Raw genomic sequence first — 12,745 nt, 5'->3', positions numbered from 1 at the left:
GGCCTAACCTGGATATTTTCCTGCAAATCTGGTATTAGGACAAAATTTTAAAGTTAGCTGAAAAGGCACAGGAAAGGAGCTGGAGAGATGGCTCAGCGGTTAAGAGCACTGACTGCTCTTTCCAGAGGTCCTGAGTTCAAATCCCAGCAACCACATGGTGGCTCACAACCATCTGTGATGGGATCTGGTGTCCTCTTCTGGTGCATCTCAAAACAGCTACACTCTACTCATATAAGTAAAAATTAATAAAAAAATATTTAAAAAAAAGGCACAGGAAAGCCAGGCTGAAAATCACAGGCGTATTTAATATTAAAACAGAAGTCCCAGGAAATAACATGCTCTCCACAACAACTTGATCAACACCACAGTTTATTTGTAAACATGTTATTTGTGTCAATAATCAAATTGACAACACTTTATACAATTTCCTTGTATAATAGTAACATCACAACAGAAAACAATCCACTGTACTAAGTTACAGTTTTGGTACTTTAAAATCCTTTTAATACAAAGTGTCCTTGAAACATTGAACATAAGAAGTAAATTAGAGTGGCAAAGGAAAACAAAGGACCCAGTAAGGGAAATCACTTCCCCTGGAAACGAATACAAAGCCATCTGGTTACATGTTAAACAAGAAAGGCGCTAAGGCAGTGGTTCTCAACCTTCCTAACGCTGTGACCCTTTAACGCAGTTCCTCATGTCGTAGTGACCCCAACCAGCACATTATTTTGTTTTACTACTTTGTAACTGTTGTTTTGCTGCTATGAATCGTAACAAATAACTGATATGCAGGATATCTGATATACAGCCCCTGTGAAAGGATAATTTGAGCCCCCAAAGGGGTTGAGAGCCCCACAGGTTGAGAACCGCCGTTGTAAGGAATCAGATGACCCTAACTTCTTAAATGATACAAAGTTGCATTGCTTTAGATACATTTGTGAGGTGAAACTAGACCTTTACTAAACCGTATGCCCTTTTTGATATTAGTAGCTTTCCCCCCCTTGGTTTCTAAATGTCTGTCATGGTTCAAGCTATAGTAAGAGGTGAGATAGGGACAGAAAAGAGGGTGGTGCAAAGCCAGATGAAATTAAACATTTGCAAAATAACTTTTATCAATCTTCTTTGGCAAGAACAAAGTCTATATTTATTTATTTTTTATCAACTTAACAGAGCCCTCTCTGCATGAGCTAACATGAGTGGAAGGAACCAGGCAAAGCACAAACACACATCATCCTCTCCTAAGAAGACAGGGACTTTGGCTGGGACTCTGATGGTCTCACTCTCCCTCCTAAATGAAAATCCAGAGAGATGTCAAGTGTTGTTTTCTTTAAAGTACTGTCCCTAAAGTTCATGATCATGGTTAGGCTCCATCTCTTCTTCTTTCAAAAAGGAATTATAGCAGCAACTCACTCCCGCATTTAAACTATAAACAACAATAACTGGACTGTTGTAACTATAACTGTTCAATTCTTTATTAGTGTACATGTCATTAGAGTTGGCATTCAACTACTAATACAAAGATAGATACCTACAGTAACTCAATCAAAGCAAATGAGATTAATGAGCCCTGATCAAAAGAAATACATACAACTTAAAGATGAAACTGTAAAAGTTACATACACATATAACTAATAGCACTAGGAATGTACAGTATCAGTAATTGGAAAAATAAATGAGTAATTCACAGTCATAGAAATTATTTTAATATTACTATGTACTTTTCCTTTTACAGACAAATGTGACATACACACAGTTCTACCTCACACAAGACAGAGTAGAAAACTAAGCATTACTTCATTTACCCCAAACACAGCACTAACTGTGCCACAGGTAACCTGGTCCAAAATAGTCAATTCTACAGATAGGCCATGGTATGAAATACATGGCCACTTTAACGGTTTCAAGAAAGGCATATACTTGCAGAAGTCTGTTAATTACACAAATATCAGTTGTATAAATAACAAAAGCCATCAGCAAAACTGTTAAGCTCAAATGTTCTCAATTAGTGTAATGCTTGAGTGTTTCAGGTATGTTGCTTGACCAGTTCGGTTAGGAGAGCTCAACTAACCACACAAACACCCCAGGGAAGGTGACCTGGAAAGTCTAATCCTGGTTCCAAAAATTCTGACATTTGAGATACTAAAAGACCCAATGCCCAAAGAAGCACATGAAGCCAGGCAGTGCTTCTCCACTCTCCCCCAGAGCTGTGTGCCCGTTTCAGATCCAGAGGCTGTGTCTCAGGAATCGTTTTACCATGGAGCTAAGTCCAAAACCATAGCCCTGGGGCTGCTGCCATGCAATTCCAACTTCAACCATAATCCTTGGTTTAAACCATCAAGGTCAATTACCCTAAGAGTTCATAGGTAAAGCTAAGACAAACTGAAGACATGCAACAGCCTCAACTACACGTGGAAAATAAATTCTATTTTTCCATAGACTCTATGAAAATATAAAGCCCAAGGTAAGTGACGACAGAAGTCCACATACAAACATCATTTAAAAATAGAATGTTTTCCAAAGCTCTCATAAGATGTTAATGAATCATCAGTTAAGACCTTATAAATCAAGGTTAGGTTTACACAACTATGCTGATTGACATACCCTCAATCATGTTCACTTGGCATACATAATTTACTGACATTACAGCAACCTTTAATGCCCTAGCACATACATACCCTTCACTGCTGGATGCTTGCCACTTCTAGCGTGACTACCTCAAGAACCAAGAAGCCTTTCGGAGGAAGAGTCCATCTCCTCCCGTGATCCCCTCAGTGTAGATAACAAAATATAAAATTAAACCAGGTTTATGTCTGAGAAACATACATATAAAACTACCACTGCAATATTCATAGTGACTGCTTATAAACGTAACAGTCATCTACAGCCTATAAAGTCTGTCCTTAGTTTATAAAAGAAATGCAGATTGTCTCGAGTACAGTGCTGGCTGCTGAGAAGTACTTGCTGCAGTAAGATGTGTAACAACAGGCCTCTGGCGTCAGAAGACACGAGCACATTCTGAGCGTTTCCTACCAATGAGGCTCGACCTGCATCACGGCAGCTAGAAGCTTAGTGGCTGACCTCGGGAAGCCAGCGTTAAAAAAGGAAAAAGGCAGAGTATGTGAGCAACAATGCTGTAATCAAATTACTGCAAATGGAGACCAGCAATGAGCAGGGAGGAAGGGGAACGTCCACTCCACTCGGATAAGATCCCATCTTTAAACATTACGTTTTTGGCAGGAAGTGGAACTCCCGTGTCAGCGCAGGACGACTGTGAAAACACACTTGAGAAGCCAGGCTCCGCGTGAAAATCCAGAGTTGCAGCACCTTCCTAAAAGTCAAGAACAAGAGAACTGTCTCACATGTACTTACAGCAAAGAAATGGAACTAAGGAGCCCAATTACCCAGAAAGTGTTCACAGCGTGCACAGCATTATCGGAGGCCACAAAAAACAGGTGCAAACTGACAAGCATGTATAACTGGACCTAGCTGGAAATATCACCCAACAGGAGAATGCCACAAAAGATCCCATCACTACACTACACAGCTCTACACGCAAGGCAGGTAGTCCAAGGCTTCAAGATGGACATATTCAGACCCACGTTCCCAAGAAGCCAAGTGTCTGACCATGGCCAGAAGAGTGTCTCCTCACACTACAGACTTGCCACACCCAGTCCCCACTTCCACCCCAGCTTTCCCCATCCAACTCCTCCAGGTAAACAGAAGAATGAGAACCAGTCTTGACTTCTTCCTACTACACCCTCATTATTTCTTTCATTTAATTCATCAAGTTTTACAAATCTATCTCCAGAATATATCTCAACTGTTCTATTCACCACAGCCACAGTTACTGGATTCCAAGTGGAGTATAGTACTAAGAATTTCACAACGTCCCCACCTGTGGACTGTTGTGGTTTACTGGCATGATGGTATGTGTACAATAAACCACCCTTTACTGGGTGTTCCTGAGCACTTCAGCTGTCTTCCAGTGAAAAGTGCTCAGTCACAACATGGTTCCCCCAGGCAATTACCAGCATCTGACTGCCGTGCCCCTAGTCCACGCCTCTCCAACACTAACACACAATTTAAAGGACTTCATTAGAAACAATCCCTCCCTTTCCCCAGCCTTCAGTCATGCCTCTTGGTATGTGGTGTATTCACAGGTATTCCCCATGCTCAGGAAAACTCCGCCCTCCTCGACCTCACCTGTTGTCACTTCCTTTCTTCAGGATGTTCCTACCATCGTGGCTACCTTTTATTCCTGTGTGCACGGTGCTTTCCTGATTCTAATGCATGTCCTGTCTGTCTGCAGCATTCTGTTCTGTCCTATAGGATTCCGTTTTTAATCTTCTAAGCCAGGGCTTCTTTCAGACCCCATAGGAACACAGCTCCCTCAAAGCAGCTGATGAAGTCTTTCAAACATTAATATGTGACCAGTCTCACACAGTATCACATGCTCCACTAGTGGCTTCCACATCAATTTCCTTGGCACTTGGTAAAGGGACTGGCATAGGGTAGACTCAAGTATTTATTGAATGAATGAGTGGAGTAAATAAATGAATGAAAAACTCTAAAAACAGTCTTCATAATATTGAATTAGATATTCTAAACAGAAATATTCTATTCTCAAAGTTTTTTATGAATCTACATAGTCCAGAATATCCACCGTTCTCTCCACTCCACTGACCAGCAGTAAAGCAGCACTGCAGGCATCAGCACTGCAGCCTGGCCTCAGCACTAACATGCAGGACTCACGACACACAACACATGGTCAAGCCTGCTCTGCTGAGTGAACCCTGGCACAGAACCCAGAGGCCAGGCCTTGTCCAGGAAGGCCTGACCAGCAACATGTCCAAGTCAGTTAACACCTTGAATGATGCTTGTTACATATCGTACTGGGGAGGTGTGAAGCCCATCAAGAGGGGCTCACATATTATGGAGTGCTATAGTAGCACCATTGGCACTGCTTTGGATGATGTTACCTGGAATGAATGGACAAAGTTAAGGACTTGCAGAGAGAGTTTTCTACTGGAATGTAAGAGACTTTGAAGGCTGAAAGAAAAGGGAGAAAAAAACAAATTTTAACCAAATATAATAAAACTTTTGCAGGTTAAATTTTATCAATTTAAATAATCTATGTGAATATGTAACCTAATACAAAATTCTTTAAGTAATTGAAATGCTTTGTATCAATAAAATTTTGTCTTCTTTTTAACAGAAACTTGTATATAAAAAGAAGGCCATTTTCAAATAGATGTCATGCTCTAAATCTAAATTAAAACATAGTTTATGTGGTAGTCTACATACAAATGGCCACTATAGGCTCATATATTTGAATGCTTCAGCACTAGGGTGTGGCACCATTCGAAAGGATTAGAAGGATTAGGAGGTGTGGCCTTGTTAGAGGAACTGTGTCCCTGGGGATTGGCTTTGAGGTTTCAAAAGCCTATCCCACACCCTGCTGTGCTTAACTCTCTCTCCCCCAAACCCTCTACCTGCAGATAAGGATGTAGCTTTCAACTCCTTTTCCAGCACCATGCTCCCTGCCATGAGAATGATGGACTAAGCCTCAGAAAATGGAAGCAGGCCCCAATTAAATGCTTTCCTTTATAAGTCAGAAGTTGGTACTAAGGAGCACGGTTTATATAACCAAAATTGAAGTTATTTTTTCTAAAAGATTCTACTTATGAACTGTTAATACATACAAATATAAAATAAAACAAGATGCTAAACATATCTGACAGATTTAACACAACCTACACATACATCACTTTCCAGATATGTGAATTAAGTACAATGAGAGTGGCAATCTTTGAAGTTTCCTAATAGTTACACTTGTAAAAAATGATTATTGTTGAAAAATTTCACATACACACACACACACACACACACTCACGCAAAGTGTTCTGATTAGTCTCAACCACACCTCTCTCCTTCCCCATCTCATCCCTACTGTTTTCTTTCCCAAGCTCCTGACTTTGGTGACCCATTTAATTTAGCTAAGGCCATCTGTGTCACCACTAGATTTTAACTATCCACTGGATCCTGGGTCATGGTCAAGGTAGGGTGTCACCAGTTGATTCACAACTGAAGGCAATAGTTTCCATCTCCCTATCAACAGTAAATAGTCCAACAGTGAAGGGTGGGCTCTCAACCCCTCGTCCATCCCTGTGTTACTGCTGATGGGCTGACCCATCTTTCTGCAGAAACAGCACAGGCATCCACACTGCTCTCCATTGTGATTACAATAGCTGGTCCTGCCCAGGAGATGGTATTTATATGCAGCCTCCCGTTTCTAACATTCCTCAAACCTTCAAAGGGTCCCTGTTACTATAAATCTAGTCAAAACCCTGTGGCAGTGGACAGCACGGCCTCAGGGAGCAATGAGTCCTGTTTAGCAAACTGATACAGTGTCAAGATACTCTAAACATCATGCTCACACCCACAGACATATGCTGCTCCTAGCCTTAAAATCACAGATGCGTCTCTTTCTAGGGAAAAATAGTGCATGCCAAGACTCCCGGCTGCAGCGGACACAGAGCGTAAACAATACTTGAGTCTCAGACCTCACTTGGTGTTTATACTTTTATTCATACATACTCCAGAGAACGGCTGTGGAGATTATCCGTTGAATACTCTTTACTATACAAGCTTCACTAGGCCAAATAATTTAAGTTATTTGCTGTCCAACTTTGTTTTCCTAAGTTTAAAAGACAGAATTGCGGGCATCTCCCCTCCACAGTTGGCCACTCCCTTCCAAAGGGTTGGAGCTGCTTGCCACAAGGTCAAACCTGCCTGTCATGTCTGAAAAGCAAAACATGCATTTCAAAAAATATGCAAAGGGGAAGATGTTAAGAAAGTCACCAAAACATGAAGTAAACATTTGAGTGTATATAGTGCTCTTGTACAGACAAATTTTCAGACTTTTTTTTTTTTTTTTTTTTTTTTTTAGTGTCTTACTATGTGCCCCTGGCTGGCCCAATTCACAGAGATCTTCCTGCCTCTGTCTCTGGGGCACTGAGATTAAAAGTGACATTTATGTATTAAAAAAAAAAAAAAAATCAAACAGGTTCATTCTTTATATAGGCATACGCATTTCCCCAGACTGCATCATGTCTGTTGGACAAGCAAACTTACAAAAGCTTAAACCATAAATATTTGTTTTGAGTAACTTCTAATCTACTGAAAATAATTTCACACGTACATGCACATATGCACATACATTCCTTTTAAACTTAAAACCTTTTTCTTTATTCAACCAACCAATATATATAAGGCAATTGCTATGTTCACAAAGAAGCAAACTAGAGCAGTGTCAGTAACAGCTGAAAATGGAGATGAAGAACAAAAGCCTTACCTCTCTTTACTGCACAGGCCATGTGTAGCTATTTTCTGACAAACTTTCCGGTTTAATTCAGAACTGAACAAAGGAATTCCAAAGCACAGCTCAAGAGGAACCCAATCTGCTTCTGCTGTGGCCCCTACAAAGGACACAGATAACTTGAAATCCATGATTCCAGACTCTGCATGAGCACCAAGGTCTTCCAATCTGAGGTTCCTAGATCTTTCCATCCCTGTGACACCCACTAGTAAACTCAACAAGGGAGAAATAAGACAAGGTTATTAATCTCAAAAGAGAAGCACATGTCTTTTGATTATGTACATGTCTGGGGAAAAGACAGCTTTTCATAAAGTGTTGCAGACAATCACTTGCTCAAAAAGACATCTGCAAGATTTAGATAAAATAAATCTATTTATCATATACACAATGAAACTGAAATCATTACACTCTGGCCATAACTTTATAATTTTTGAATTACTCTAAGCACATAAACATATTTCCTAGAACAATCACATTAACACAGAACTCCACTGCAGATAATAAGGCAATATGCAAATAGCTCAACAGAAAAGTTAAGTCCCAGAAAGGACCTAATAAAGTTGCAAAGAATTCTTAACATCTTACCAGAGTTTTGCTTTGTAGACAAGTCTGTACTGGCTTCCTCAATGACCATTTCAAACGACTCTGTACTGCCATTTACATCTGAACTAGAAGCCAAATCAGGCTCGCCTGGTAAGTCAAAGAATACAAAACAGTGTGAGGATTCTATACTCAGAAGAAACCATCAACTAAATCTTAGCACAAAAGGACTTCAGGAAACAGTAATAATGAAAGAAAAAAGGTTTTAAAAATCAAACAAACAAGGCTAGAGAGATGGCTCAGTGGTTAAGAGCACTGACTGCTCTTCCAGAGGTCCTGAGTTCAAATCCCAGCAACCACATGGTGGCTCACAACCATCTGTAATGGGATCCGATGCCCTCTTCTGTGTGTCTGAAGACAGTTACAGTGTACTCACATACATAAAATGAATAATCCTAAAAAAAAAAAAAATCAAACAAACAAAAAGAAAAAAGAAATTAAAAGAAGAGAAAGAAAGATCTGCTGCGATAGGCAGTCCAAGGTACAGACAGCTCTCGGTCACTCACACAATCTACAGAGCTGCAGACAACTGCTACTGTACTGCACATACATGTCCTGTACTCTCCCTCCCTTCCCACCACAGGATTTAAAAAACAGCAAAGAGGATGATGCTCATCTTTGGTTTAAGCAATTGACATCTGAGAACCGTCTAGAGACAAGCTGGTGAATAAGAGAGGGCGTGGCTGACCATGTGTATCATACCATGTGTATAAAATTCCCAAGGTCAAAACCAACCATGACCTAAAACCTCTAAACTCATGAGGCAGAACACAAGTTTAGACTCCTACTTCCATCAGTCCTAAAGCCATCCCCATCAGGGTGGACTTCTGCAGTCCGAGCATTCTCCACAATTCTTTTTGAATCCCTCCATCTTTTGGCATCATGAGATTCCTAGTCACCTTCTGCACTCATCTATTCACTAATGACTCCTTTCTTTTGGCTATTTTCTGCTTTCTAATTCCCTTTGCAAATGGATGGATGGATGGATGGATGGATGGATGGATGGACGGACGGACGGACGGACGGACGGACGGACGAGCAAGCAATCACCTTGACTAACTTCTCAGTTTTCAAAGCTCAGTTCAAACTGTGCTTTCTTTAAGATGCATTCCCTGTGGCTCCTAGGTTACGATATGCCTTCAATCTCCCATGTATACTCCAAGTAGTCCACAGTCCCTTCTGAGCCTTAACTACACAGTGCAGCAGATTCACTTCTTCGCTACTGAGGCTTTACCCTTTAGACTAAAACTGGACTGAAAAATTTAATTGCTTCTAGGACTTAAACCAGGTATTTGCTGTTTAAATGTTTGTGGGGGAAAATGACTGAAAAAAATGAGCTATAGTACAGCTAAAACTGAAAGGGAGTCAACCCAGCCCCCTGGTTGACTACTGACCATATTTTGTCAGTGTTTTCAACTGAAGGAAAGGATCATGGAATACTGCCAGTGGCAGACACTTGACAGCTTCAGAACAGTGGAATAGAGTTGACACCACCATAAGCAAAGCTATCTACACTTCATCTTGTCAGAGCAGAAACTCCATAAGAGCTGATCTGACCATGAACACGCTGGGCAATGTAGAGCTGAAGGGCGGCTACACAGAAAGTGGCTGCAACATGTGTTTTTAGGTATCAAGGTCCAGACCAAACTGAGAATTAAAACAGAAGAGGGGCTGGAGAGATAGTAAGCTAACGCAGGTAATGTGTGCGCAAGAAAAATGCCAACTTCTAGACTTATGTTGGAGTCCCAGCATCTACACAGAGACTCACAATTGCTTCAAACCCAATTCCACAGAAACCAATACTATTTCTGGCTATAGTGTATACACACATGCACACATAAAATAAAAATAATTTGCTTTTACAAGAAGAGGGAGGGAAAGAAATGAATGAGAGTTACTTCCAAAGTCTAATTCATGGAATCTGTAAACTATTAAGTCTAATTTGGGGATGTTAAAATGGCAGGAGTTTTGAAATTATACTCCTTAAGGCTAATTTGACTCAAAACCTATGAACATAGATGCAATGGTAAAAGGCTGAGTGAACAGCAGTTCTAAAGCTAACCCAGGGTCATATTCTTTCTTTTTTAAAAGCATGTAACAAAATATTTATTTACTCACAAGCTGAAAGGCATGTACTTTGTTAAGGGGTCAGTTTTGATTCATAATTTACATTTATAGCGATAAGTGCCACAATCAGGTATAGAGGCACTTGTTTATTTCTAAGTTCCATCTGCTAAAATATGTTCTTAGGCACACTGCCTGTAATCTCAGTACTCTGGACGCTGAAGCAGGGTTATTAGTCTGAAGCCAACCTGGGCTACATAGAATCTATTTCAAATATAGACAGATACACAGGCAGACAGACAGACCCCCCCACACACACACACCTCTATAGAGTATAATTAATCACCCTGTACTCCTTGATAGATAGATTGTAGGCAGTCTGGCTCCCATCAAGGTCAGAGTCGTGTCTATAATACAAGCTTGCCTCCAGATGTGTCCAGCTTTAATTTCTAAAAGCCTACTCTGAAAAGTAACCCTGAGATGGTACTTAGCAAGTGTAGCAATTCTTATCAAAAATTAACTACTTTGGGTACTTTTGTTTCAGGTTTCTGTGGTTTGAGCACATCCAGAACAACTTTGTAGTCTGCACTCATTCCCTATGACCAGGACCAACTGTGATGATTCAATCTGAGTTCTGATTTTCCAGGCAATCTTTCTTAAAATGCTCCAGACTCCTCTGGTGTTATCAGGGCGGGATCTGGACACGTGTCCCATTTTTCCACAGACAAAACATTTTGCAAAAGGAAATTCACCACGCGCAGGGTCTACATCATCTTCAGCATCTCATGCTCTGTGTAGCAGTAACAGATGCCGGTGTCCATGTCCTGACTCTCTAGCACAGCTGGGCAGTCAGAGATTCCATGGCCAGGTTGTCGACAATGGGAACACCATTGCATTCTTCTTTGCCACCTTCCTTCCTTCCTTCCTTTTTTAAGGCCACTGCAATTTCTCCCCTTCCTTCCTGGCTGTCGGCTACTATCAGCTGTCCATTGTGAAGCGCCTGGGAGCTCTTTCAGGTATTCCATGAATCCATTCACATCTTCATTCAAATACTTTTTTCTTTTGGCTCTTTTTGCATTTTGCTTGAGGTGCATTGTTTCTAAGGGACCGCCCACTGATTTGACATTGCCTCTCCACAGATTCCTTCTTCGTGTCCTCCCATGGTGTTGCTGACTAGGGTCTCTTACCCTCTGAGGTGGTAACTCTAGCCCACTTGGTCATGGTTGGATCAGAGGTACTTAACTAACCCTGTCTGAGTCCTCCAGAGCACTCCAGGGTCATATTCTTATCCCTTCAATGAAAACTATTAAGTGACAGCAGGACAACAAAGGTTTGCTGTGGTTTACACACAGAGGCAATGCTAGACTCAAACCAGCTATTCTAACCAGAGACCCAATCAGTGACTGACCTCTCTCATCAGAAGCGTCACTGAGCTTTCTACTTGCAAGCTGGCTAGAAGCATTCAACATGGTGACATAGCCACAGAAATGCTGCAAGTCCACTTTGCTCCTCAGAATCTGCAATGCTTTATGAACACCCATGCTGGCCCGGGTAAACTCTAGGAACAAACCAATAACACCATATTAATGAAGTCTTATCATATAACAATACCAAAAGCTAATGTATATTTTACTATTCTTAAAATTCTTTTACATGTTAAATCAGACCGACTACAATGATGAAACCTAAGGACAGCTTCACATGAGCCCCCATTAATCAGCTCTTAAGAGCTCTCAAGACCACAGTATCTGCCATCTTCAGGAGAACAAACATTTTGTCCTCAGCATTTAAAAAGACTTAAAGGATAAGAGAACAAGGCCATTTCACACGCACGCACGCACGCACGCACGCACGCACGCATGCAAACACACACATCACAAATCTTGCCTTGAGTTCTATGAAAAAGAATGTTAAACTTTGTAAACATAAATTACTCTGATGGTTTGTTTTCTCTCTCATTCTTCAAATAAACCAACAATCAATCAAGGGAAGCTACTAAAAGCATTTACTCTCTTCATCTCTAATGCACACCAGTATTCTTTAAAAGGTTAGAATTGGTTGTCTAACAATTCACTGGCAGAAAAGTCATGCAACTGAAAACTACTTTCAATCAATTCTTTATGCAAAAGAGTAAAAACACAGAATTTAAAAGTGTCAAGAACTCACTCCCTGTCATTTTCCACCAATTACTGACAGGAATAAGGATAAAAATCAAATGAATAGAATCCAGTGTACCTCCTTGGAGCTCTGCTTCATCAAATGGAAAGGGTATATGGACAGTCTCTCCTACCCCATGCAAACCATGTCCCTACAAACAGAAGAAATGCAAGTAGAAAGGTGAGTGAGGACCAGCACTTCCGGTGACTGAAATAGCAGGTGCCACATCATGGTACACTCCACCATACTCAAACGCCCTTTGTAATTTTGCTTCTCTTTTTCATCAAGGAATGACAAATGTTTATTAACTTCTTGGACAATATTCTTCAAACTGGACATATGAAAAGAAAAAACTAAGAAGGCTAATAGGCAAATCAGACAGGCTTAAGCCAAGTAAGGACTGAAGTACACGGTCTCATAGCTCAGCCATAAATGGACCTAGGCAATCCTCCTCACTGTGTAGTGAAGGAAAACAGACACTCAAAAGGAGTAAGTGATCAATGCACAACAGTAGCAAGAGAAGCAGCGCTCACAGCTCTCTCAGCC

At 40.8% G+C, this 12,745-nt stretch overlaps 1 protein-coding gene and 1 pseudogene across 3 annotated transcripts in view; both read right to left on the bottom strand.

The window, feature by feature from the left end:
• Positions 1 to 352: 352 nt before the first annotated feature.
• The window catches only part of Fam91a1 (family with sequence similarity 91, member A1), a 39,321-nt gene continuing 26,928 nt past the window's right edge, over positions 353 to 12,745 (bottom strand). The window contains exons 15-20 of one of the 3 annotated variants that reach the window (XM_087559133.1): positions 12,278 to 12,350; positions 11,451 to 11,600; positions 7,964 to 8,068; positions 7,355 to 7,478; positions 4,980 to 5,049; positions 353 to 3,328 (exon numbers count right to left, since the gene is read on the bottom strand). In XM_087559133.1, coding sequence (XP_087415259.1) covers positions 3,143 to 3,328; positions 4,980 to 5,049; positions 7,355 to 7,478; positions 7,964 to 8,068; positions 11,451 to 11,600; positions 12,278 to 12,350 — 708 coding nt within the window. In that variant the 3' untranslated portion in view covers positions 353 to 3,142. 3 annotated transcript variants of the gene reach the window in all.
• LOC148004804 (zinc finger CCHC domain-containing protein 9 pseudogene) lies at positions 10,472 to 11,344 on the bottom strand (annotated as a pseudogene).

This window comes from Rattus norvegicus, chromosome 7 (assembly GCF_021556685.1).
Source record: "Rattus norvegicus strain SHRSP/BbbUtx chromosome 7, alternate assembly SHRSP_T2T, whole genome shotgun sequence".
In the NCBI taxonomy this organism is placed as follows: domain Eukaryota; kingdom Metazoa; phylum Chordata; class Mammalia; order Rodentia; family Muridae; genus Rattus; species Rattus norvegicus.
This window is presented reverse-complemented; position numbering and strand designations above follow the sequence as displayed.